Consider the following 26,620-nt stretch of genomic DNA (forward strand, 5'->3'; position numbering starts at 1 on the left):
TCTGGATTTAAGGGATCTGAACCGATTCCTAAGGATTCAATCCTTCCGCATGGAATCAATTCGATCAGTAGTTCCCACCCTGCAGGGAGGAGAATTTCTGGCATCGATAGACATCAGAGATGCATATCTGCAAGTGCCCATTTTTCCTGCTCATCAGAAGTTTCTGCGCTTCGAGGTAGGAGGGCGTCATTTCCAGTTTGTGGCTCTGCCTTTCGGGATAGCCACTGCACCTCGAGTGTTCACAAAGATCTTGGCTCCTCCGGCCAGATTTAAGGGCTCAGGGTATAGCTGTCATAGCATACCTAGACGACCTGCTCTTGATAGACCGGTCGGTAGCCTCTTTGAATGGAAACTTGAGGACCACAGTCAGGTATCTAGAACACCTGGGTTGGATCCTCAACTTAGAAAAGTCTTTCCTAAAACCTGTAAGAAGACTGGAGTATTTAGGTCTGATTATAGATACAAGCCAGGAGAAAATATTTCTACCCCAGGCAAAGATCACTGCTTTGAGAGAGCTGATTCTGGCAGTAAGGACCAAGAAGGGTCCCTCTGTCCGCCTTTGTATGAGGCTACTAGGGAAGATGGTGTCTTCATTCGAAGCAGTTCCCTATGCTCAGTTTCATTCAAGAATGCTGCAACACAGTATTCTGTCAACCTGGAACAAGAAAGTTCAGGCATTAGACTTTCCGATGCACCTGTCGCATGCGGTGTTTCAGAGCCTCAATTGGTGGCTCATACCCGAAAACCCGCAGAAGGGGAAATCCTTTCTACCGGTTACCTGGACGGTGGTAACAGATGCCAGTCTGTCAGGTTGGGGAGCAGTTCTGGAACAGGCTGCGGTCCAAGGGGTATGGTCCAAGACAAAGAGGACCTTACCCATCAACATTCTGGAGATCCGGGCGATACATCTAGCTCTAAAGACCTGGACTAACAGGCTACAGGGTTGTCCGGTCAGGATCCAGTCCGACAATGCCACAGCAGTGGCTTATGTCAATCATCAGGGAGGCACCCGGAGCCGAGCTGCTCAAAAGGAGATGAACCAGATCTTAGTCTGGGCAGAGAGGCATGTGCCATGCATATTGGCAGTTTTCATCCCGGGAATAGAGAATTGGCAGGCGGACTATCTAAGTCGCCAGCAGTTACTTCCAGGGGAATGGTCTCTGCATCCCGACGTCTTTTGGGCCATATGCCTAAGATGGGGGGTTCCAGATGTATATCTCTTTGCATCCCGATTCAACAAAAAGATAGACAGATTCGTGGCAAGGACAAAAGATCCTCTTGCTTGCGGGACGGATGCGTTGGTGATTCCGTGGCATCAGTTCTCACTGATTTACGCATTCCCGCCTATTCTGCTACTACCACGACTCCTTCGCAGAATCAGGCAGGAAAGGAAGTCGGTACTTCTGGTGGCCCCTGCTTGGCCCAGAAGGACTTGGTATGCAGAAATAGTGAGGATGACGGTGGGTTCTCTGTGGACCCTACCGGTACGCCCAGACCTGTTATCTCAAGGTCCAGTGTTCCATCCTGCCTTACAAACGCTAAATTTGACGGTTTGGCTATTGAGACCCACGTTTTGAAGAGTCGTGGGCTCTCAGGTCCTGTTATATCTACCTTGATCAATGCAAGGAAGCCAGCTTCCGGGATGATTTATCATAGAGTCGGGAAAGCTTATGTATCCTGGTGTGAATCCAGAGGTTGGCATCCCAGGAAATTATGTCATAGGTAGAATTCTTGACTTTCTACAATTAGGATTAGAGATGAAGCTGGCCTTGAGTACCATCAAGGGCCAGTTCTCTGCTTTATCAGTATTATTTCAGCGGCCACTAGCTTTGCATTCTTTAGTCCGAAGCTTTATGCAGGGGGTGATGCGTCTTAATCCTCCGGTTAGGGCGCCCCTAAGCCCCTGGGACTTGAACTTGGTCCTGGCTGTGTTACAGAAACAGCCTTTTGAACCAATAAGTCAGATTCCTTTGGTCTTGTTGACAAGGAAGTTAATTTTTCTGGTGGCCATCTCTTCTGCTAGAAGAGTTTCAGAATTAGCCCTTTCCTGTAAGGAGCCTTATTTGATTATACACAAGGATAGAGTGGTACTACGCCCTCATCCTAGTTTTTTACCGAAGGTGGTTTCTGATTTTCATTTAAACCAAGACATTGTTCTACCTTCCTTTTTTTCCAGATCCCTGTTCTCCGGAAGAGAGATCTCTACATTCGTTGGATGTAGTAAGAGCAGTTAAGGCCTATCTCGGGGCAACTGCTCAGATCCGCAAGACGGATGTTTTGTTTGTGCTGCCAGAGGATCCCAATAGAGGACAGGCAGCGTCAAAAGCTACCATTTCTAAATGGATTTGACAATTGATCATTCAAGCTTACGGTTTGAAACAGAAGATTCCTCCGTTTCAGATCAGGGCACATTCCACAAGGGCTATTGGTGCTTCTTGGGCAGTGCATCACCGGGCCTCTATGGCTCAAATCTGCAAGGCCGCAACCTGGTCTTCAGTTCATACATTCACCAGATTCTATCAGGTGGATGTGAGAAGGCATGAGGATATCGCCTTTGGGCGTAGTGTGCTGCAGGCAGCGGTACAGGGTCCTCAGGTCTGATTTCACCCTACTTGGTCGTGGTTTCCCCCCCCCTCAGGTAGCATTGCTCTGGGACATCCCATCAGTAATTACTGTGGCTCTGTGTCCCGTGATGTTCGAGAAAGAAAATAGGATTTTTTTTAAAACGGCTTACCTGTAAAATCCTTTTCTTTCGAAGGACATCATGGGACACAGAGGTCCCACCCCTCTTCTAATACACTATATTGCTTGGCTACAAAACTGAGGTATCCCTGCAAGGGGGAGGGATTATATAGGGGGTTGAACTTCCTGATAGGGTGTGACCGTGTCCAATCACCAGTGATACCTATATAACCCATCAGTAATTACTGTGGCTCTGTGTCCCGTGATGTCCTTTGAAAGAAAAGGATTTTTACAGGTAAGCTGTTTTAAAAAAAATCCTATTTTTTGCTTGTATATGATTGGGTGATGAAAGTCAGAGTTTCCCCTTATTTATTAAGCTCTGGAGCAACTGCACTTGCAAAGTCTGTTTGTCTTTAATAAATCAGCCCCACTGCCACCATTTTTCCATTGCAGCTGGTGGCAGTACTCAGTGAAACGGGTATGGGTAGCATGTGACCACTATAACATGACTGCTCCTCCTTTCATCTTACCCCAGCTGAAACTAGGGATTTTGTCTGCAAGTAAGCTTAGCATAACTAGTTTGGGGCCCTTTGCAAAGACACTACATGGGCAACGTGACAGTGTCTCTTTAACATATCTGTCTAAACTATATATAACACTGCTACTTACAATCTAACTTTCTGCAATGTATTCCACGGTTACAGAAAACCTTGGATGTTCTGATATGTAGGTAACGGACCATCTCCTTTGGTTGCCGATTCTGGCCCGCTCTCCCTTTTAATGCCTCATTCCTGGTTGGCGAGGCAGCCAGTCAAATTGATGGGTCAATAGCAAGCGCTGAAGGGAGCAGTCTACAGTTGCTGATCGCTGTTTTTATATCAGACTGTCCCAGATTTTCTGGTGACCTAGTAAGCTCTTAAGGAAATCTCATGGCAGTTTTTATATGTATTTGAAATGCAAAGATACTTCTCTGTGGAGGGTATATCTAATCCTTCTTCTTTTTTTTTTTTTTTTTTTTTTTTTTTTTTTTTTTTTTCTATTTAAGATGAATTTAGAAAATACTAAAATCAGGAGAAGGCTTCCACTTGGGGAGAAACCTGAGGATGTGGATGACCGTACTGTATATGCAGTAAGTGGTTCCAGCTCTTCTTCTACTTTTAAAGGGTGTATGACTACTGGTGTGTGTGTGTGTGTGGTGTTTTATATATATATATATATATATTAGAGAGAGAGAGCTCGCAAACACAATAAGTAAAAATACAATTAATGATGAACAAAACAAAGTCCAAATATAATAACTAAAGGTGCTCCAATCCAAAGTGAAGAAAATATAAGGTATCCCCACTCACCAGTTCAGAACGACCCCCAGCTTTTCAGTATGGTGGGTCATTTAAAGCTTGGTAAAGATATCCTGGGATGGCGGATATGGTGTCATCAGGTCCAGAATTCCTTTATGACGTTTCTCAGCCAAACAGGTACCCAGAATTAAAAAAGAATGGAACTGATAGTGAAGTACCATTTTAAAGGTTTTATTGTAAAAGGGAGTGGGTACTTACAAAAAAGTGAGATCAAACATGGAGCTGTAGATGTAAAAACGCCATTCCTGGCGTGCGTTCCATGGGGCCGGAAGTGACGTTGGTAAAACCGGAAATTGCGCCAACGTTTCGCCCTCCCACAGGGCGTCATCAAGGACCTAATTTCCGGCTAGCTGAGCCACCTTAAATAGTGGGCGGAGGAGAAACGCCCCTACATAGGACCAATCAAATTTGGCATAGCGGCCATTTTGCTGGTGGGATGAATCGTCACTCCTAGGGATAGAGCACAATCCATAGAGACAAAAACGCAATTTTATTGGCATTTCTTTGGAATTACTTCCAAGGAATCGTTCAACGTCAATTCAGGCTAAATAGTGGAACTATTGACAAACTTTTGTACAAACATTAAAACATTACAAATTGCAAGACTAAAAAAGTGAAAATGTTTTGATAAAGGGAAAAAATATGAGGAAAAATAAAAAAATAAAGATAACAATGAAAATAAAAATAAATAGAATGAAAAATAATAATATAAAAAATAATAAAAATTGAAAATGAAAATAAGAATACATAAACAATTGGATGAAAAAAAGGTCACAGTAAAAAAAGTGTAAAAATACTTATAAACTCTTCTAGAAATTGGACAGGAAGCAATTTGGATCCAATTCGATATTTAACCCCAGGGGACTCATCGTTTTAAGACAATGGATCCACTGGGTCTCATTGTGAGAAATAGCTTGCATGAGATTACCACCTCTCCAGTGTCCCTCAATTCTATCTATACCACAGAAGGTATGGCCACTTGGGTCCCTTCCGTGGAATAGTCTAAAATGGTTGGACAAACTGTGGTGTTTGTAACCCTTTTTGATCCTATTGACATGTTCCCTTAATCTGACTTCCAATGCTCTGGTGGTCCTCCCCCACGTACTGTAGCCCACGTGGGCAGGACAACAGGTACGTGACGTGGGTGGTGCCACACATAATAAACTTGTTGATTTTAAAGGACTCACCAGAGGACCGGGCTGTAAACTCGGTAGTTTTCCTCACCCTATGTTTAGATGTTTTACGCATTACACATCTCCCACAGCTGAAAATACAAACCTGATTAAAAAAAGTACATGTCTTTTTTGGGGGATCAACAACATTAGGTGCCAATTTCAACCGTAAGGTAGGGGGTTTGGTAAAACCTGGGTTTACCCAGGTTTGCTGGGTAAAATTTTGGATAAATCATTGTCTTTTAGCAAAAGATGCCAATATTTACAAATTATTTTTTCCACTTGTCTATGCTGGCGGGTATAACCAGTCATAAAAGTGATACCAAAATCCCTCTCAATGACTGCCTTTTTCCTGAACAGATCGTCTCGGTTCAAACTTCTTACTGGTAATAAGGTTTTATTTACGTGGGGTGTAGCCCTTTTCCACGAATCTGTCAAACAAAACTTTGGCCTGTATGTCAAAATCCTCAATTCTGGCGCAATTGCGCCTAACTCTCACAAATTGGCTCTTGGGGATAGAACTGAGCCATCGAGGATGGTGACAACTCCCCAGAGGGATATAACCATTTCTGTTTTGTTTTCCAGATTTGTGGAAAAGGGCTACACCCCACGTGAGTTAATGAAAACCTTATTAGCAGTAAGAAGTTTGAACCGAGACGATCTGTTCAGGAAAAAGGCAGTCATTGAGAGGGATTTTGGTATCGCTTTTATGACTGGTTATACGCGCCAGCATAGACAAGTGGGGAAAAAATAATTTGTAATTATTGGCTTCTTTTGCTAAAAGACAATGATTTATCCAAAATTTTACCCAGCAAACCTGGGTAAACCCAGGTTTTACCAAAGCCCCTACCTTACGGTTGAAATTGGCACCTAATGTTGATCCTCCAAAAAAGACATGTACTTTTTTTGAATCAAGACGTTTTTTTCAGCTGTGGGAGATGTGTAATGTGTAAAACATCTAAACATAGGGTGAGGGAAAACTACCGAGTTTACAGCCCGGTCCTCTGGTGAGTCCTTTTAAAATCAACAAGTTTATTACGTGTGGCACCACACACGTCACATACCTTTTTGTCCTGCCCATGTGGGCTACAGTACGTGGGGTGGACCACCAGAGCATTGGGAGTCAGATTAAGGAAACATGTCAATAGGATCAAAAAGGGTTACAAACACCACAGTTTGTCCAACCATTTTAGACTGTTCCATGGAAGGGACCCTAGTGGCCATACCTTCTGTGGTATAGATAGAATTGAGGGACACTGGAGAGGTGGTAATCTTAAGCGAGAAGCGAGCCATTTCTCACAATGAGACCCAGTGGATCCATCGTCTTAAAACGATGAGTCCCCTGGGGTTAAATATCGAATTGGATCTAAATTGCTTCCTGTCCAATTTCTAGAAGAGTTTATAAGTATTTTTAAACTTCTTTTTTTTTTTTCATTATCTTCTTTTTATTTTTCATCTTATTTTTCTCTTTATCATAATATTCTAATGTTTTGATGTTTGTACAAAGGTTTTTTGTCAATAGTTCCACTATTTTATCCTGAATTGACGTCTAACGATTCCTTGGAAGTATTTTGTTTGATTTGATCAAACCAATAAAATGGCATTTTTGTCTCTCCCATGGGTTTGCTCTATCCCTAGGAGTGATGTTTTCATCCCACCAACAAAATGGCCGCTATGCCAAATTTGATTGGTCCTATGTAGGGGCGTTTCTCCTCCACCCTCTATTTATGATGGCTCAGCTAGCCGGAAATTAGGTCCTTGATGACGCCCGGTGGGAGGGCGAAACATTGACGCAATTTCCGGTATCACTGACGTCACTTCTGGTCCCGTGGAACGCACACCAGGAAAGTGCGTTTTTACACTTACAGCTCTATGTTTGAGGCTTGTTTGATCCTGCTTTTTGTAAGTACCCACTCTCTTTTTACAATACAACCTTTTTTTTAATGGTACTTCACTATCAGTTCCATTCTTTTACTTCTGGGTACCTGTTTGTCTGGCTGAGAAACTTCATAAAGGAGTTCTGGACCTGATGCCTTGACACCATATCTGCCATCCCAGGATATCTTTACCAAGCTTTAAATGACCCACCAGACTGAAAAGCTGGGGGTAGTTCTGATCTGGTGAGTGGGGATACATGAGGGGTTGTTGTACACCTGAATATTTCTGAAGCACCTTATATTTTCTTCACTTTGGATTGGAGCACCTTTAGTTATTTTATTTGGACTTTGTTTTGAATTAATTAATGAATGACTTTTGTATAGTGCTGCAAATGCAAACTGAATCGCCTCAAGGCGTTTTGTTCATTATATATTGTATTTTCACTTATTGTGTTTGCGAGCGCTATATTTATATGTTTCTTAATGTCTTTATTGTATTTAACTTAAAGCCAAGTTCCACTCAAAAGTAGAACTTCCCCACATCCTTCGCCTCCACCAAAGCCCGCCCAAGACCACCCCTCCCCCCACAGTATATTGAAGCTTGCCACTCCTTAGATGTGGTAGCTGCATTTGTTCTCTTCAGGTGTGTGGGGTTTTTTTGTTTTTTTACTTTTCACTTGGTGATCCTGCAAATGTCACACTTTGTTACTGTACTGTAGTGACTGTGCTCATGTACTGTATCCGTTTAGGAACCATGTCACATGAGGCTTATCTCCTGGAATACAAACCTGTCTTCCTCTTAATTTCCATTACATAAGGGGTGGGGGAATTAGTAGTTTGAAAAGAATTGCTTGGAAAGAAACTACCCTTCCATTTCATTTCTGGCAAGATCAATGTGTATAAATTTAAAACTAACCCAAATCTAAGGGCTGGTAAGCTGCCATTGGCATTAAACATATTACAAACTGTGCCCAGCATTTTACTTGTCATTGCAGAATACTAGTTCATGTTTTCATGTATTTCTTTCTGTATTTAGGAACTACTTCCAAAGAATGTTACCCACAGCTGGATTGATCGTGTTTTTGGTAAATGTGGAACGGTTGTCTATATTAGCATTCCCAAATACAAATCTACAGGTGACACAAAAGGATTTGCATTTATTGAGTTTGAGACTCAAGCACAAGCTGCTAAAGCAATTGAGGTAATGCCTCTCCTTTTTTATTAGATCTTACTGTGTCAATGAGACGTAATTTCCTTAACCTCTGTTACTCATTGGTCAGCAAAAACTGTTTTTGGTTTGTGGGTTTTTGTTTTTTTTTTTTTTTTTCTCTTCTAAGTAAGTGGTGTCTTGTGTGAGTATATTCCTTAACAGAGACACTAACAAATGCCGCTGCTGCTTGGAAATAACATGTAACCATAATTTCCCATAATTGTTGACTTCCTCAGCGTTGCTGGGTTAGTAAATTCCATGCATGTACACAGATCGAGTCCCTGCAAAAAAAAAAAAGTATACAGCCTGTTTTGTCTTTTAAGGAATATCTATTGAGTGACGTTATGGTAAATTTGATTGGAAAAATTAAAGCTGGACTCCAGCCTTATTTTCAGTCTTACACAGATGTACAGGCTCCTCTCATGTACTGAAATTGCTTAGTCTGATTTCACTGAATACCATGAGCTTCTCATAATGTGCTTCAGAAGCTGCAGCAAGTCAGACAAAGCCCACCTAATTTCCTTGCTGGAGGACATCCAGCATCATCTATCACCCTTTTATTTAGAGGATTTGAGCTCAATGAAATCATAGAGGCTTATCATCATGAGCGTTGCGTAGGAAAACCTGAATGCAAATTCAGCCTGCCTAGGAATGCCCACTCCACCAGGCTAACATCCATCCAATTTGATTGCGCGATTTCTCCCAAGAGCCAGCTCACTGCTTGCAACAAGGCTGTGGGCTCTTGAGAAACCTACTGAAGCAGGGCGCTGTGATATTTTTACCAAGCTATGTACGGCACTCCGCTGGCCCTCCCACCTGCCTTAATCTGCCATAGGTGAGCACAGAGACCCAGTGATGTTACTGGGTTGAAAGGGGGGTACATTATGAAAACGGTATTCTTTAAAAATTTAATTTGTATGTTCATAAGGGGGAAAAGGAGACACAAAGGTAGGCAAAATATAAGCAGATTAAACTTCAGTTTTGAAAAAAAAAATTCTTATATCAGTACTAAAAATGTTATGACTGTATTATAGCATACATTTAGTGTTAATTTTTTTTCTATGTAAAATGCTACAAAGTTTGTCAGTGAGATGTGTGTTTATCAATCAGAATTGGCTAGTTTGTGGTACCTGCTGGCTTCTAATAGTGAGCAGATGGAATTTCCATGGACATTAAAGATAGTTCCTCGTTCCTTAGCATTTAGCAAAGTGACTGTAAAACTCCAGTGCAGCTTAGGATCGCTGTAGACTTTGTTGACTCAGCATCAAATGAGAGACCTAGTGCCAAAGTACCTCAATAAGCAGGGTGACTCTGCAGGTACTCAGACTTTGTTGACTCGCTGGTCGATTCACCCTTGTCAGTTCTTCGTAGTAAGAATGCATTTCGGATAGAACGCTCATTCATACTTATGTGTGCAAATCATATCTATGTGATGCAGCTTAGAATATCTCAAGGCCCTTTCAATCACATGCACATGCAGTAACACATTTTTTGAAGTGTGTGATTGCATGTAGAGTCCCTGATCTGCAGTTTACCTGGCTGTTCCCACCGAGGTACTGACATCTCTGAACCCAAGAATGTTCATAGCTGAGCAGCTCCCTGTTCATTCCACTTTCCTATTCCCTGGTCTACCACCACTTTCCATCATAAATGCTATACCTCTGCCTACTTTCTGGTATTCCAATCTGAATCGGGTAACTCATACGGATATTGGCGATGATTACAAGCCAGTCCTTTTTAAGTAATACTTTATTGCATACTATGATGTTACATTTATAATGCTTGCTTTATATACTTTTGTATATGTGTATGACCTCTTGACTTTTTGTTTTGTATTTTTGCAAAAAAAGAAAACTAATTGTGACCATGTTAAGGAATTAAATCTTATGAATACTGTTATAAATCATAGTCCTTAGTTTGGTGTGGTTTATTTCAGGTTAATGTTACAAAGGGAATTCACATTTAAAGTTTTCTAATAAAAAACTTCATGCCAGGGGATGTATTTCACCACACAGGTTGTCCAATATTTTCCCGACCTTCTGTTGTAAACCCTTCTTCTTTTTTTTTTTTTTTTTTATTTTAGTACTTGAATAATCCTCCAGAGGAAGCACCAAGGAAGGCTGGGATTTTCCCCAAGACTGTAAAGAGCAAGTACGTTCCGGAGTTAAGAGTCTCTGAATCACGGGAGCTTGGTATGAGCTCAGTTTTGCATATATGTGTGTGTTGTGTTAGTCATCTCTGTTTTTTTATCAAGAGTTAGCATTGTTTTCAATTCTCGCTTTGAGCTAAAGAACAACCCCCCTTGCCCATGGTATGGAGAGGTGGTGGTGTTATGTAGTCCTAATATAAATCCTGTCCTTGGGGGTGACAGTTCTGCAGATGCATACATACATACATACATACATACATACATACATACATACATACAATACAGTGAGCATAGTGACCCCGGAACAGAAAGTGATCCTGCAGGATCACCAGATGAAACTAGGGAAAAGGAAAATGAATGCTGGCGACTTAGCTAAGGACTGGTAAGCTGCAGTATATTGATTTGTTATCCTGCACAGGAATTCCTACGTTTTTGGGTTACATTGTCCCCCTGTTGACCAGCACAGGGTAACTCCACCCACAACCATCATGCCTCAATTTTTGCTATTGTCCTCAGATTATTTGACTTCTTTCTTCTTCTTTTTTTTTTTTTTTTTTTTTTTTTTAGCTCTGTTGTTTGGAAAATTTTTCTGAAGTACTTCTCCACTATTAACAATCTGCTGGGTAGATTCATGCCAGAGATATGAAATTCTGGAAATCTCTCCAGTCAGCCAGCACTCCTAGTAGATCTACTTATGATGTATTAAAATCCTTAATGGTTTCTCCAGTTAGCCATGAAAAATTGTTTGATGAATACACACTGGAGATTCATACCGAATATATAAAAACCTGGAAGTCTCTCCATGCAGATGACTAGCACAGATTTTCCCAGTTTTATACCAGTGATCTCTCTGACAGACCTGCAGTCAGTGGCATCCTATTACCACAGGACTTTGCTATTCAGGTCGGGGCAATATTGCCTGGGATTCTTTGCTGAGTTATTGGTACCTAAGCTGCAGCAGTTCATCTGACACCATCTCTGAAGACTCTTGTTATGGGTTGTATGCCCTCTTATCTATTACTTATCCTACTGGTGTGAACACTGATCTAGGGCTACAACTAACGATTATTTCTTTCTCGAACATCACGGGACACAGAGCCTCAGTAATTACTGATGGGTTATATAGGTATCACTTGGTGATTGGACACTGGCACACCCTACCAGAAAGTTCAACCCCCTATATAATCCCTCCCCCTTGCAGGGATACCTCAGTTTTTACGCCAGTTTCTTAGGTGATGGACGTGTAAAGATGTCCTGCGCTGAGCTCCAAAGGGATTATCCTATATCCTATACTGGGGCAAGCCAGGCGAACCGGATCCATTTCAAAGTGTCTTTTTTCTAGGCCGAATTGGATGGTACCCGGGCCTCGTGTCCGAAGAAACAAGGTTTTACCTGTAACACTTCTCTTTTTAGAGAGCTGGACCCCACATATCAGAAAATGGTTTTCTATCCTTATTTCTAGCCGGGTGCTTTACAGGCCAGAACTGTGAATCCCCCTATTCGTAGGGGGCCCCGGTCTCTGAAGGTTTTTTCAAACGGAGACCACCGTGAGGGGCGAAGATTGGGTCTGTACAAACAGAACCCTGCGGCTGGATAAGGTAAGGGAGATTCCACAGAATTTTTTTAATTCTAGTAGGTTTCTCCTTTAAAGCGGTTGTATACCCGCTTTTTTTTTTTTTTCTACACCTGCAAGGGAAAAGGCATAATGAGCTAGTATGCACCGCATACTAGCTCATTAGGAGATACTTACCTTAGAACGAGGCGCCGGCATCTCACCCTGTCCACGCCGAGGGATATGACATTTCCCCTCGGCGTGGGGGGGGGGCAGGGCGTCAGCACAGCGTCCAGCATGCTCAGACGCCCACAGGACCGGCTGCAGGCTATTTAGGCACAGATTACAGGTGCACTAAGCCTTCTGGAGGGACACAGAGCTGACGGTCGCATGTAAGGTGGGACATAGGCATTCTCCTAGGCAGCATTTACTAAGGTAACACCAGACTGGGCATTTGGTAGCAGGGCTTTTAGCCGGACTACATCGCTCAGCAGTCAGTGTTCATTTTGTGATACTTCCACCTTGTTGCTTTGCACTATGGGTAGAAGAGGTTCAAACACCCCAAGAACCAGAGACTCTAGGGGATCTTGTTCAGGTTCTGAGGACCCCCTTTCTGCAGCATCCTCCCCCCTTGAGGGGCCAGGGACGGCTAGTCAGGGGAAGCCATTGGGCTCAGGGGCTACACCTGCTTCTGACACTTCAGCCCCTGTATACATTACACAGGAGGTTTTTTCCTCAGCCATTAATGGTTTAGAGGAAAGATTAATGGCCGTGATTACATCTTCACTCAGTGGAAGAAAACGCACTAGGCCTTCCTCTGTTCCCCAAGACCCTCAGGCAGAGGAGCTCTGGGATAAGGGGGAAGAATCCCTTTCAGAGGATCAGGATGGGACGGATGATTCCTCTTTGGAGGAATCAGGTGGAGAGGGGCCCTCTGCGACTTTTCAGGAGGAGAAAGTCTTAGTGCAGATCCTTACTGGATTGGTCCGCTCCACATTTAAGTTGCCCGTATCTGAATCGGTTAAAGAACCCTCTTCTTCTTTAGGGTCACTGAAACCTCCTCAAACAGCACAAGCTTTTCCGGTTCATAATTTACTTGAAAAGCTTCTTTATTCTGAGTGGGATCACCCAGATAAATGTTTTTTTTTTTTCCGCCGAAAAAGTTTTCAACACTTTATCCTATGGAAGAAAAGTTTGTTAAAATGTGGGGAATACCGGCCGTTGATGCCGCCATTTCCTCCGTAAATAGTAGTCTGACTTGTCCTGTAGACAATACTTAGATGCTCAGGGATCCGGAGGACAAAAAGATGGAATCCCTATTGAAGGATGTTTTCTCCTTGGCAGGTTCAGTGGCTCAACCTGCAATAGCAGCGATTGGAGTCTGTCAATACCTAAGAGACCATGTTAAGCAGGTCATCAGGGTCTTACCTGAACAGCAGGCCCAGGGGTTGGCTAACCTTCCAGCAGCCTTATGTTATGTTGTTGACGCCATCAGAGATTCTATTGTGCAAACCTCTCGTCTTTCGCTGGGGTTGGTGCATATACGTAGGATCCTATGGTTGAAAAATTGGTCAGCCGAAGCACCATGTAAGAAATGCTGGCTGCGTTTCCATTTCGTGGTGCAAGGTTGTTTGGAGAAGACTTGGATGACTATATCAAGAGAATCTCTTGTGGAGAAAAGCACTCTCTTACCTGTTAAGAAGAAGAGTAAGCGTCCCTCTTTCAAATGAACTCTTTCCCCAGTGCCAGGGGCGTCAGCCTCCAGGCAGTCTCGACGGCCTCCTCCGTCTGGGCCCAGAAACAAGAGTCAACCCCAGGGACAAAAGAAGTCCTGGGGGAAGAAGCCTATTAGGCAAAACACTAAGACCTCTTCATGAAGGGGCGCCCCCGCTCGCTCGAGTGGGGGGAGGACTGCGACAATTCTCAGAGCTCTGGCAGGAGGACTTCCAGGACAGATGGGTAATCTCCACAGTAACCTTAGGGTACAAGCTGGAGTTTCAAGTATTCCCCCCCCCTCCTCGTTTCCTCAGATCAAGTGTCCCCAGAGATCCAGAGAAGAAGCAGTCGCTCCTAGCGTTAGAGCGACTTTTGTCGCAGGAGGTCATTATGGTGGTTTCCGCAAAGGATCAGGGATTGGGCTTCTATTCCAACCTTTTTACGGTCCAAAAACCAAATGGGGATGTCAGACCCATTCTGGATTTAAGGGATCTGAACCGATTCCTAAGGATCCAGTCCTTCCGCATGGAATCAATTCGGACAGTAGTCTCCACCCTGCAGGGAGGAGAATTTCTGGCATCGATAGACATCAGAGATGCATATCTGCAAGTGCCCATTTTTCCCGTTTATCAGAAGTTTCTGCGCTTCGAGATAGGAGGGCGCCATTTCCAGTTTGTGGCTCTGCCTTTTGGGATAGCCACTGCACCTCGAGTGTTCACAAAGGTCTTGGCCCCTCCTCTGGCCAGATTAAGGGCTCAGGGTATAGCTGTCATAGCATACCTAGATGACCTGCTCCTGATAGACCGGTCGGTAGCCTCCTTGAACGGGAACTTGAGGACCACAGTCAAGTATCTGGAACACCTAGGTTGGATCCTCAACCTAGAAAAATCTTTCCTAAAACCAGTAAGAAGACTGGAGTATTTGGGTCTGATCATAGATACAAGCCAGGAGAAAATATTTCTACCTCAGGCAAAGCTCGCTGCTTTAAGAGAGCTGATTCTGGCAGTCAGGACCAAGAAGGGTCCTTCTGTCCGCCTTTGTATGAGGCTGCTAGGAAAGATGGTGTCTTCATTCGAAGCAGTTCCTTATGCTCAGTTTCATTCAAGACTGCTGCAACACAGTATTCTGTCAGCCTGGAACAAGAAGGTTCAGGCATTAGACTTTCCGATGCACCTCTCTCATGTGGTGCGTCAGAGCCTCAATTGGTGGCTCATACCCGAAAACCTGCAGAAGGGGAAATCCTTTCTACCGGTTACCTGGACGGTGGTAACAACAGATGCCAGTCTGTCGGGTTGGGGAGCAGTTCTGGAACAGTCTTTGTAAAGACACTTTGTAAAGTACATGCAATCCCCTCTGTTAGAAAACATCCTATGCTCCAGTGTATGTTCTTTGTAAAATATATGCCCATTTCTACCTTTTTTCAGACTTGACTGCTCGCTGCTCACTCTCCCGATCTGACAGCTACAGCAGGAGGGATAGAGAATCCCCCACTGACATCAATCGGGAGGAGAAAAGGAAAGCACCGACCAGTCGCGTAAACGCCGAGCGGCGTTTGAAGTAAGGTAGAAATGGGCATATTTTTACACAGCACAGACACTGGAGCATTGGACTTTTCTAACAGAGGGGATTGCATGTACATTACACAGTGCCCGCCCCTCCCGCTGCTGAAATAACTATCACTAGCTGACAGGTGGGCGGGGGGGGGGTGAAGGACAGGAGAGCTGCAGATGACGGAGGCACGTAAATTGACCAGGGTGTCAAGGCTCAGCAGCCATGATAAACCGTGGTCAGTTTACAGGGGGGGAGGACAGAAGCAGGAAGGATCAGCCGGGTACTTTAGGTTCTACAAAGGGCCAAATTGTACACCACATGCAGTCCAGTGCGTTTTTTTGTTTCTGCGTCAAAAATGCATGGAAAGTAGGTTATGTTTTCCAGTGGCATAGTTCACACCAGTGCAGTCAGATTCAGGGCATGCCAGTTTCAGAAAAAGGTAGAACATGCTACTTTTTCCTGCACTGGAATGTAGTAAAATGCACCGGAATGCACTTGAGCACATCAAAAACGCAGCAAAAAATGCACTGAACCCCAGTATTGGAATGCATATGGAAACGCATCAAAAACGTGCATGCAGAAACACATCCGGAACGGATCTGGAGTGCGTTTTTGTGATGTGAACCAGTCCTGAAACTCATTAATTGCTTGCTGCCCGCCCACCGTCAAATGACGGCGGAGCGGTGCGGCTCTCATTCTGGCACACCGTCATATGACAGCGTCCCAGAACGGCCGCTCTCACGCGCCCGCACCGTGTTGCTTGGACACGGCGTGACCCCCGATCTCTGTAAAGAGCCGCGTTCGCATTCGTGTCCAATCACAGCCGGTCACATGTAAACAAGGAAGTGCCGGTAATCGGCGCTCCTCGCCTCACACTGACAGTATGTGGCGAGTAGAGCGTTTAGCGGCATCTCCACGTAGGGGGACATCTAGGAATGTAATCGGGGCACTGATCATCAGTGCCCTGATTACAATATTGTGTCACAAATCAGTGCCCACCATTGCCAGCTATCAGTGGCAGCCACAAGTGCCACCAATCAGTGCTGGCAATCGATGCCCATCACTGCTGTCAATGCCCACCAGTGTCGAGTGCCGCCTATCGGTGCTCATCAGTGCCCATAAGTGTGGCATATTGGTGCCTCCTCATTAGTGCCCATAAGTGCCACCTCATCAATGCCCACTAGTTCAGCACATCAGTGAAGGTGAAAAATTGCTTAGTTACAAAATTTACTGACAGAAAAAAAGTAAACCTAAAAAAAAAAAAAAAAACCCAGCAGTGATTAAATACCACTAAAAGAAAGCTCTATTTGTGTGAAGAAAATGATAAAAATTTGTTTGGGTACAGAGTAGCAGGACCGCGCAATTGTCATTCAAAGTGCGATAGCGCTGAAAAATGGCCTGGGCAGGAAGGGGGTGTAAGTGCCTGGTAAGTAAGTGGTTAAAGGCTAGTTCACACCACAAAAAAACGTCCTCCAGCTCTGTTCCATGCGAGTTTCTGCATGCGCAATTTTTGATGCATTTCTGGGTGCGTTCCAGATGCTTTATTTTTTTTACTGGGGTGCAGTGCGTTTTTGATTGTATGCATTTTTGATAAGTTTTACTGCATTCCAGTACAGGTCTGTGCATGAAAAATGCAGTATGTTCTACTGTTTGTTTTTTGTTTTTCTGGAACTGCAAGCACTGGTGTGAACTGTCATTGAAAACCAAAATGCCTACTTTCCATGCATTTTGGATGCAGGAAAAAAAGCACTGGAAAGCATGTGATGTGAACTAGCCCTAAGTGTGTCAAGTTCCCAGACAAGCCTCCTCTGCATGAAGGTACACCCTCACTTTTTAGTGTGGGGTAACTTTTTTCTTTTTTGTACATATGAAGAAGACCCACTTCAATGAGGCTGCATATGTGTGCAGGCGGCGAGAAGGGGTAAAACAAACAATATATGGGTTTACAATGACTTAAAAGATGAATGGATACTTTGGTCAAGCTTAGACCAGCCCATCCAGATTAAATAGAGTGGATGGACAAGTCCTTCAGTGCTGGCTGTTGGATCATGAAAGCAGGAGCAGTTTGACAAGGAATTTCCCGCCCAGCTGTTTTTACAAGAGGGCAACCCAGCAAACAAATTTTCTACTGAATCGCCTGAAATTTGATCTGTGTATGGCCAGATTTAGATGTATTGGTAACGGGCAACTAGCATTTTCACAAGGAGAAGCAATGGCAGCCCATGTATTTCTGTTTGAATAGATGTTAAAGTGGTATTAAACCCAAAAGCAAACATGTATTGTGCTACAGCTTGCCAATTCTTAGGTGTGATAACTGCATTAGTTTTTCTTTTTTAGGCTTTCTTTCCTTTATTTTCACTTGGTGATCTGGACAGAGTCTGGTTTTCAAAAAAAAACAAGCTGTCCTGCAGTTTACCACTGACAGGGGTGCTTATTTGATCATCTCTTATTTATTTATGTACAATATTCACCCCCCCCCCCCCCCCCCTTCCAAAAAACAAAACAAAAAACTGTTGCTGTAACTGCTTGTAAAGTATTTGCTGGAGCTTGGCTCTAGTTTGTTAGTATAACGAAAAACGAAATCTGCTAGTGCATATAATGCGCCCCCCCCCCCCCATACTGACAATGCTGCTTCCCAAAGGTGCCCCTGTGCTCTTTTTCATCCAGAGTGGAGGCACCCTGATACAGAAGGGGGTCACTGGCCAGATCATCAGCTGAAAACTGGTGGGGAACCTAGAAAAGAAAACAAGTGCAGCCACCACATCTAATGATTGGTAAGCCTGAACATGTTCCATTTTTGGTTTAATACCACTTACTTTTTATCTGCCCATTTGAGAAAAACAAACGAAACACTTCTTGCCTTGGAGAGAATACCGTGCAAGGTTTCCTCCATTGCTCACATGACTGCAAATCTAGGTATGTGGTCATACAACCTCTGCTAATAGAAACGATCTGCCTAAAGCTTTAATAATTTCCCTTAACAGAGATGACATGACAACATGCTTTGGTTTTGAGAGAAGTGCTGGGAAGAATTTGCTACTATTTCAGCTGCTCACTTACCCTCTTAATTATCCATCCTAGTAAGGTAACTTCCTTAGGCAGGACATACACTGCTTGAGTCCTGCTGAACCTGCCAAGATTCGAACAGTGCATGGGCAGGCTGAATTTACCAAGTTGATCGATTGATCAGCTTGGGTATAACCGGCATGCCGGGTTTTACCTGTGATTATCGCTAGCAGCTGCTATAGCCACTAGCAATAGTCACTGTCTTCTCCCTGCGAGGACGGCTTCCATCGCCAACAACCTGTCCACCTGCCCCCCACCCGCCTGGAAAAGACAATGGCCCAGCAGGAGGGATTCCCAAATCAACACAGTCTGTGTTCATGGTGGAATCAAGAATATTTCTTTTGGAAAGAAAATCACTCTGTGTATGGCCGACCTTAGAGGACAGAGACATTCTTATATGGCAATATCTTCCCTGACTAATTTACTTTATTGTGTAAGGAAAAGTTTAAGCCTCTGCTGCAGTCACACCACCTAGGCTATAGCCTTCTTCCTTCCTTTTTTTTTTTTTTTTTTTTTCAAAGTAGGCCAGCAAAATCATGGCCTATTAGATTGTAAGCTCTTCTGAGGGCCCTCTTAACCCTCTTGTATTTTATTGTATTGTAACTGTACTGTCTCCCTTTTATATTGTAAAGCACTACGTAAGCTGTTGGTGCTATATAAATCCTGTATAATGATGATAATAATGTTAGGACAAGTGTATGGTACATATAATTTTTTTTTTTTTTTCTACAGGTGTTTTTTAAGGCTTTACATACTGTACATTTCACATCAAAAAGCCCCCACAAAGCCTACAGTCTAAGGTCCCTATCTCGCATGCATACATGCGCGCACACACATACTAGAACCAATTTGCACATGAGCAAATTAACCTACTAGTGTGTCTTTGGCTTGTGGAGGGAAACTGGGGTACCCAGAGGAAACTCACACAGGCATGGGAGAACATGCAAGCTGCATGTAGAGAGTGTCCTGGGTAGGATTTGAACCGAAAACCCCAGTACTGTAAGGCAGAAGTGCTAGCCACTAATCCACTGTGCTTATAAGTGAATGTGTTTATGCTGGAATTGTTCTGCTGAACTATGTCATTATTCTAATGCCTTACTCTGTTTCCTAGAAGAGAAAAAGAAGAAGAAAAAGAAAAAGTCAAAGAGTAGAAAAGAGAGTGAGGAAAAAGCAGTGGAGGAGAATAATGATGTACCTTCAAAGGAGGAAAAACCTAAAAGGCATCGCAGTTTGTCAGAAAGTTCAGTGGCTGAATCGTCTGATACCAATAAACAGTCATCAAGGAGGGAAAAGAAGAAGAAGAAGAGAGATAGAGCAGAGAGTTCTGACCAGTCTGATGAGGTTAGACCATCCAAGAGAAAACATACAGAGAGCAGCTCAGACCACGACTCCTCCTATTCAAAGCAAAGGAAAATGCATTCTGAATCTGTTGATTCAAAGTCTTCCCGAGACCTTCTGGACTGTAAAGGTAACGCATTGTATTGCTCGTTTGTAAGTACACTGAGTTCTTTATGTTCATCGCAGCTTGTTCTCTAGCTGTAAATAAGATAATAAGCATTTAGAGGTCCATTTCCACTTGAGTGTTAATTGGCCACAATAACGCATTAAGTGGCCCTGCACTCAAATGTTAGCATAATGGAAAGCTGCCATGAGATAATTATGGAGATATTTTCTGAAAATGGTACTTGCATTGCAAATATGTGTGTTGTACTAGTTAAAATACTGCTTAAGTCTGTGTCTCGCGCTCTCGGTGGTGTAAACCTGATTGAAGGGTTCCCTTCACTCCCATGCAATTGTTTTCATCAGGAACCGGACTAGATTCGAACCATGCATGTTTTAGCAGGCTGAATGTACGCAAGTTGATCAGTCAATTAAATTGGGTACAACCAGCCTGCTGGATTTTACATGTGATTATTGCAAGCGGTTGTTTTAGCCGCTAGCAATAATCACTGTCTTCTGGTGGGGATGGTTGCAGGAAAGAAATTTGCTCCATATATGCTCGGCCTAAGTTGATGTATGATGCAACTCCCCTCTCCGCTTCTTTTTCTTGTAGAAGTGACCGGTCACTGATGCTGCTCTGTTTAGCACGAGAATACAGTCACCTCACTCTCACTGCTCAAGCTGCCTGAGAGCAAAGAGTTATTTAAGTATGCTTCAAAGTCATCATGGCTTGTCTTGTTGACCTGTTTTTTTGCATTTTATCAGAGGTTTCTACAGAAGAAGAAAAGGATACAAGCGACAAGAAAGACACATCTACTGTGAAAGTAAAAAGGAAAAGAAAAAAGAAACACAAGGAGAGACACAGAGTTGGAGAAGAGGTGATTCCACTCAGAGTCCTGTCAAAGTATGTACCAGACATCTTTTCTCCAGCTTAATTTAAAAACTATAGCTTATATGATCTCACAGCAGAAGCAATTTTTATAACCTTTTCCACTGCTGAAAGGGATATCCCACTATTATTACAAAAATAATGCAGTGAGCAATGCACGCTAATATGGTAACAAGGCATTGGATGCAGGTCACTGTAGTGTTGATGCTGCGGTCAGATCAAGCTGCTGCTCTCCTGGCCTGTATATAGTAGAACAGTTTTTTTGAGTCGCCAGTCATTGCTACTTGGGGTCTGATTCATCAATCTGATCATGCAAGGTTTGAACCTGTGATCATACTCCCATAGTGCACTTGAGTCAATACTTTTTTGTTTTGGATAGAGTGCAGAGGGATTAGAATGCTTGTCCTATTTTATTGCTGTCTGTGTCCCTCTCTCTCCATTTGTCCTGTTTACCTTTTTATCATTGAAAGTAAGGAAAATCCCAATATTTGGGTAGTCCCAGAAAAGTAATAGAGGGGAAATCTTTCATTGGTGACCTGGGGGTCCCCAAGGGATTCCCTTAATTTGCAGGGATTTCCTCTCACTTCCTGTTTGGCTGTGGCACAGGAAGTGAAGGGAAAATCTCTGAGATGGAGTGTAGATGGCAAAAATAAACCTTACAGGGATTATAACTCTCCCTTTCTCTGCTTTGTCCATTTGGGGAAAAAGATTGCCCAGTCCTCTGCAGAAGCATAACTTTTCTCTACTCTCCCGCTTCTCCTTTCAGTGTTGTGAGCTGGAGGAAATACTCAATACTTTTTGGGTGTGGAGAAACCTGTGACTCGGACAATCAGCACTATCACACAGTTAATACATAGCCCTGTGTAGGTTATAACTCTGGTGACTTGTAGCATACAAAGGACATTCTTTTTCTCCTGCTTGCTAAATGGGGCGGTGGGAGAGCAAAAGGAAGGTAAATCCTTTGCTGCAGGGGAAGGGGCATTACAGTGAACCTGCTACCTTGCCAAGGTACAGGTTCACCTTCTACACTCGTGCTAAAGAACCCTTTCCTACACAGGTGATAAAATATTCTTTAATTCGTAGACAGCGCATTTTCTTTTTTTCATTGTAAAGAATGCTTTAAAATGCTTATTTAGGATAGGAAATAATGAATAAGGTTGAATACTTGCCTTATTTCTTGCTCCCACAAAAGCAAGAAATAAGGCTGTAAGACTGGTCCCTGAAGGTCCTCTTCACTACCTGACCAGATGTAGCTTAGTGACATTTATCATGTGCAATGTTTGATCAGTTGTCCTGCATTGTACATGAGAATGCCCAGGAGTGTTAATTAGCAGAGAAGAGCTGCGGCTGTTTGGGGAGGTGTGATAAGTAACTCGCCTTATTCATTATCTCTTAGACAAAGCTATCCTTGCAGTGTGGAGGAGGGGGGAACCCACAGTAAGAGCCCTTCCACACTGGGGCGGTGTGGGCGCCGGCGGTAAAACTGCGCTATTTTTAGCGGCGGTATTCGGTCGCTAGCGGGGCAGTTTTACCCCCCTGCTAGCGGCCAAGAAAGGGTTAAAAACACCGCAAAGCGCTGTTGAAGCAGCGATATGCCGGCGGTATAGCTGCGCTGGCCCATTCATTTCAATGGGCAGGAGCGGTGTATACACCGCTCCAAAGATGCTGCTAGCAGGACTTTTTTTTACCATTCAGCCAGCGCACCGCTCCAGTGTGAAAGCCCTTAGTCTTTCAATGTGAGACCTACCATTTTTAAATTTCAATGCCTGCATTTGAACCCTCTCCAAATCTTATCTCAGTCTAACAGCAATGCTCAAAACATATTTGCGATATTGGCCTGCAAGTGATTTGTAAATGGCCAATTCAAAAAAAAAAAAAACTTTAACAGTGTATGATCAGCTTTACACTGTAGTGCATTTCTTAAATACTTTTTTATGCAGCCCAGTACATCTGTTTTAGCTGCAAATATTCAGTAATGTGCAGCAATGTCATTGTTTAAATTCAAAAGTACTGGTTTAAAGTGAAATCAGGTTCACCCCATTTACAAATTTTGTCCCTTATGTCTAGTTCAGGGTTTCTCATCCTTTTTACCACTTCAAAACCGTCCATTGTATATAAACGTCCTCACTTTTGGGGGGGATATCTGAATGATGCCTGTAGCTACAGACATCATTCAGATATCATTCTTTTCAGCCGGCGATTCTGTGCACGATAAGAATGATCATAGCGGCAGTTCCGCCGCTTGATCGTTCTTATAGGCGACGGGAGGGGACGCCCCTTCCGCCGCCACCCGGTGCTTCTCCGGGCTCTCCCGTGCCATCGGAGGCCCGGAAAAAGAATTGGCCGGCGGCGGATGATGACGATAGAGATGAATGGTGACCAGATGGTCACCATTCATCTCTATGTCCGTCGGACACGGCGTTATGGCGTCACGCCCGGGATCCCGGATGTCATCAAAGCCGCGATCTGTCAGCATGAAGATCAGTGAATTTTTTTATTTTTTTTTTTCCACGATCTCATGCTTTCCAGCCTGGAGGAGAGATGTGGGGTCTTATTGACCCTGCATCTCTCCATAAAGAGGACCTGTCACAATAGATTCCTATTACAAAGGATGTTTAGATTCCTTGTAATAGGAATAAAAGTGATCAAAAAAAAAAAAAAAAAATTAAGTAAAACAATTTTAAAAAAATTTTTAAACGCCCTTGTCCCCGGTAGCTTGCGCTCACAAGCGAACGCACACGCCAGTCCCGCCCACATATGTAACTGCCATTCAAACCACACATGTGAGGTATCGCCGCGTGCAACAATTCTAGCACTAGACCTCCTCTGTAACTCTAAACTGGTAACCTGTAAAAATTTTCAAAGCGTCCACCTATGGAGATTTTTAAGTACCGAAGTTTGGCGCCATTCCATGAGTTTGCGCAATTTTAAAGTGTGACATGTTGGGTATCTACTCGGTGTAACATCATCTTTCACATTATACAAAAAAATTGGGCTAACTTTACTGTTTTGTTTTTTTTTTTAATTCATGAAACCGTTTGAAGGCGTTTGAAAAATTATTGCGCAAATACTGTGCGAGCTAAAAAGTTGCAATGTATTTTTAATTCCCTAGGCTGTCTGCTAAAAAAACATATATAATGTTTGGGGGTTCTGAGTAATTTTCTAGCAAAAAAATTATGATTTTTACATGTAGGAGAGAAGTGCCAGAATAGGCCTGGTATTGAGGTGGTTAAAGGAACCCTTGGAAAAAAGCTTGAATTGTCACCATAGCATGCACTATTTGAGTGTATAAGTTAATGGAACTTTTTGTGATGTTCCTTCATGTATACAAACAGTATTATTTTTGTTTTACTGTAAACCTAATTAAAAAAAAAAAAGTTTAAAAAGTTTGAGATCTTGGGGAAACCCTGAAATAATTTTCATATCTACAGCTCAGAGAACATCAGTGAGCGGTTTATGTAGCAACAATTGTTCTTAGAACTAGCGTTAAATAATAGAATAAATATTAAAACTTCTCTCCTTAATGTGAAACTTGTACTTGATTTTTCTGCCCTTATGCTCAATTTTGGGTCATACTTAAGATTAGTGGTGTACAGAGTTTAGCTGGATAAAAGTGGAGGCTGCAGGGTAGAGCACAGGGGGAAAACAGAATGGGGTGGGGGAGGGGTGTACAAGAGGGCACAGTACAGGGAGACAGCAGGGCATAATACTAGTGTCAGGAGTACACAGTTTGGGGGAGAAGGCATTGGCAGAAGAGCACAATACATTGGGGACCTGGAAAGCACAGTTGGGGGGGGGGGGGGGGGCGCGAGCAATAGCACAGTACTGAAGTTTGTAGTGCATAACTGATTTCCTCATGACAAACGGCGCAGGGAAGCTGCTGTATTGTATCTGGTGTGCTGATCCTTGCCTGCGCTCCTCACTTGACCTTCCCATGTGGCATTGCATACAAGCACCTGGGGTGGACACAGGAGGGGAGGGGCCAACTGGGATTAGCACAGGACAATGATGTAGGTTGCTTCCCTGCATGGCTGTGAGGGGGATCAGATGAACTATCGATTATGTGGGGGCGCAATCTACCCATTATCTGCCTATGATAGACCGGAAAATTGCCATGAAACACTGGTCTAGTTGTAGACTATCAAACAACAAATAGTGTGGCGCTACCCAATTTGTTGAGGGTATCACTACACTATTTGTTTGATTTTTAATTTTGGGTGCCGTGGAATCGCTCATTAATTGTTAAGCCTGCAACCTTATTTTTATTAATGTATGTAAAGAACTGTGTGATCCAATGTTGTGCTTAAGGTCTAAATAAGCATTTAAAAAATTACATCTTTTTTAAATGAAAATTTATAGCTCTTGCGTTGTGGCGTCTAAGGATTTGGTAAGCAGCATTATAATCACTTGGTGGTTGATGCACAGTAGCTGCATGAAGATTTTGCACACTTTAGGTTGACATTGATATTTTGTTTGTAGAGCTTTTATTAAGAATCGTTGATTTGTTATACACTACAGTATATATTGAATGAGAAATTTTCCTGACAGTGCAACACAATTTTTTTTTTATCTAAAGAACTGCAGATTGATTTTGGGTTGTTTGTTTTTAGTTGCAGACTATCAAGCAATATCTAAAATACCAAAAAAAAAAAAAATGGTACTTTTCTGCTTACTATTTGTACATATAGATCTGATCAATAGGTATTTTATAACATAGCAGTTTTATTACTTTATTGTTTAGCATGGATAGAGAAATCCGTGGAAATCTTTACGTGTGTTGCCAACTTTACAATAGCACATATGCTCATGTAAACCTAGGGAATCAAGGAATTGTTACATACGCTACAGCTTATTGCTTTTCATACGTGCAATTTGGGCTGCTTTAACAAATCAGTGTTGTATTCAGGGATAATTATAGTATTTTACAGTATATTTGATTGTTCCAAATGTTTAAAAGTGCCAGTCCTAGAAAATCTAGTACCCCCGTCCCCAGAACCCAGAAGATAAACCACACAAGCACAGGTAGAGCATACAGACTTCATGCAGATAGGTCTGGTTCACACCTATGCGTTGTTTGGTGCATTTTGCAGAAACACACTACAGTCCATTTCACACGGTTTCCTAAACGACACATTCACATCTATGCTTTTTTTCAGTCTGTTTTTGAAAAGGGTTAGGGACTTTTTTAAACACAAGACAGTGCATTTTTGGGTCAATAGACTTCAATGGAGAAGCTGCAGAAAAAGTGTGTAGTGCGTTTTTGATGAGATTTGCGTCTTTTGTTTTGTTTAACAGATTGGCCAAAAAAAGCATAAAGAATGCAAAACAAAACAAAAAAAATAAGTCAAAAACAAGTGTGCAGAAATTCACCACCAAAAGCAAGCTGCAAAGGTGTTAAGCAGGCCATAGTGTCTTGGATGCAATTCAAACAAAGGACACCAAAACAGAGATGCTAACCACCGAGCCCCGCATCCTTTAATAATAATTTCTTGTAGGACTGGTGTTGTATTTGAATTATCCTTACAACTTGTGTGACTAGATTGCTGAGAGGCTGCAAACTACCACCATTGCTATAGTGCAATTCCAGCTCTTACCCCACAGAGGTGCACATTGACAACGATTACTGCATGCGGCAATTCAGTGACATCTCTAGGCTACCTGTGATAGGAGAGTGCATGGGCTCCATATTTCTTCCATTATCTTCCTTCTTTGGTTTAAAGCAAAACTCCATTCGATGAGATTGAACCCACCAGATCTAAAACAGTGAAGCACTTGCTTGTTTGCAAGACACAGGAAGTGCTCCAGTGTTAAAGTGCCGGTGTATTCTGAGATGTGTTAAATAAAGCATAACATTTCATGGAAGGCAATCGTTAATTACACATATTGTGTACAGGCAAGTACAAATATATAAATGTACTGGTGCTATTAAAACTTCACCGTTTGCTTTCAGCTGTTCTG

The 26,620-nt window shown here is 42.9% G+C and overlaps 1 protein-coding gene across 3 annotated transcripts in view; it reads left to right on the forward strand.

Annotated features, from left to right (window-relative positions):
• LARP7 (La ribonucleoprotein 7, transcriptional regulator) overlaps positions 1 to 26,620 on the forward strand; it is a 58,268-nt gene that overhangs the window by 8,542 nt on the left and 23,106 nt on the right. For all 3 annotated transcript variants that reach the window (XM_073602734.1, XM_073602717.1, XM_073602725.1), the window contains exons 4-8: positions 3,728 to 3,811; positions 8,126 to 8,290; positions 10,383 to 10,491; positions 19,445 to 19,801; positions 20,539 to 20,677. In XM_073602734.1, the coding sequence (XP_073458835.1) occupies positions 3,728 to 3,811; positions 8,126 to 8,290; positions 10,383 to 10,491; positions 19,445 to 19,801; positions 20,539 to 20,677 (854 nt within the window). The remainder of the gene's footprint in view (positions 1 to 3,727; positions 3,812 to 8,125; positions 8,291 to 10,382; positions 10,492 to 19,444; positions 19,802 to 20,538; positions 20,678 to 26,620) is intronic.

This window comes from Aquarana catesbeiana, linkage group LG01, assembly GCF_042186555.1.
Source record: "Aquarana catesbeiana isolate 2022-GZ linkage group LG01, ASM4218655v1, whole genome shotgun sequence".
Classification (NCBI taxonomy): Eukaryota; Metazoa; Chordata; class Amphibia; order Anura; family Ranidae; genus Aquarana; species Aquarana catesbeiana.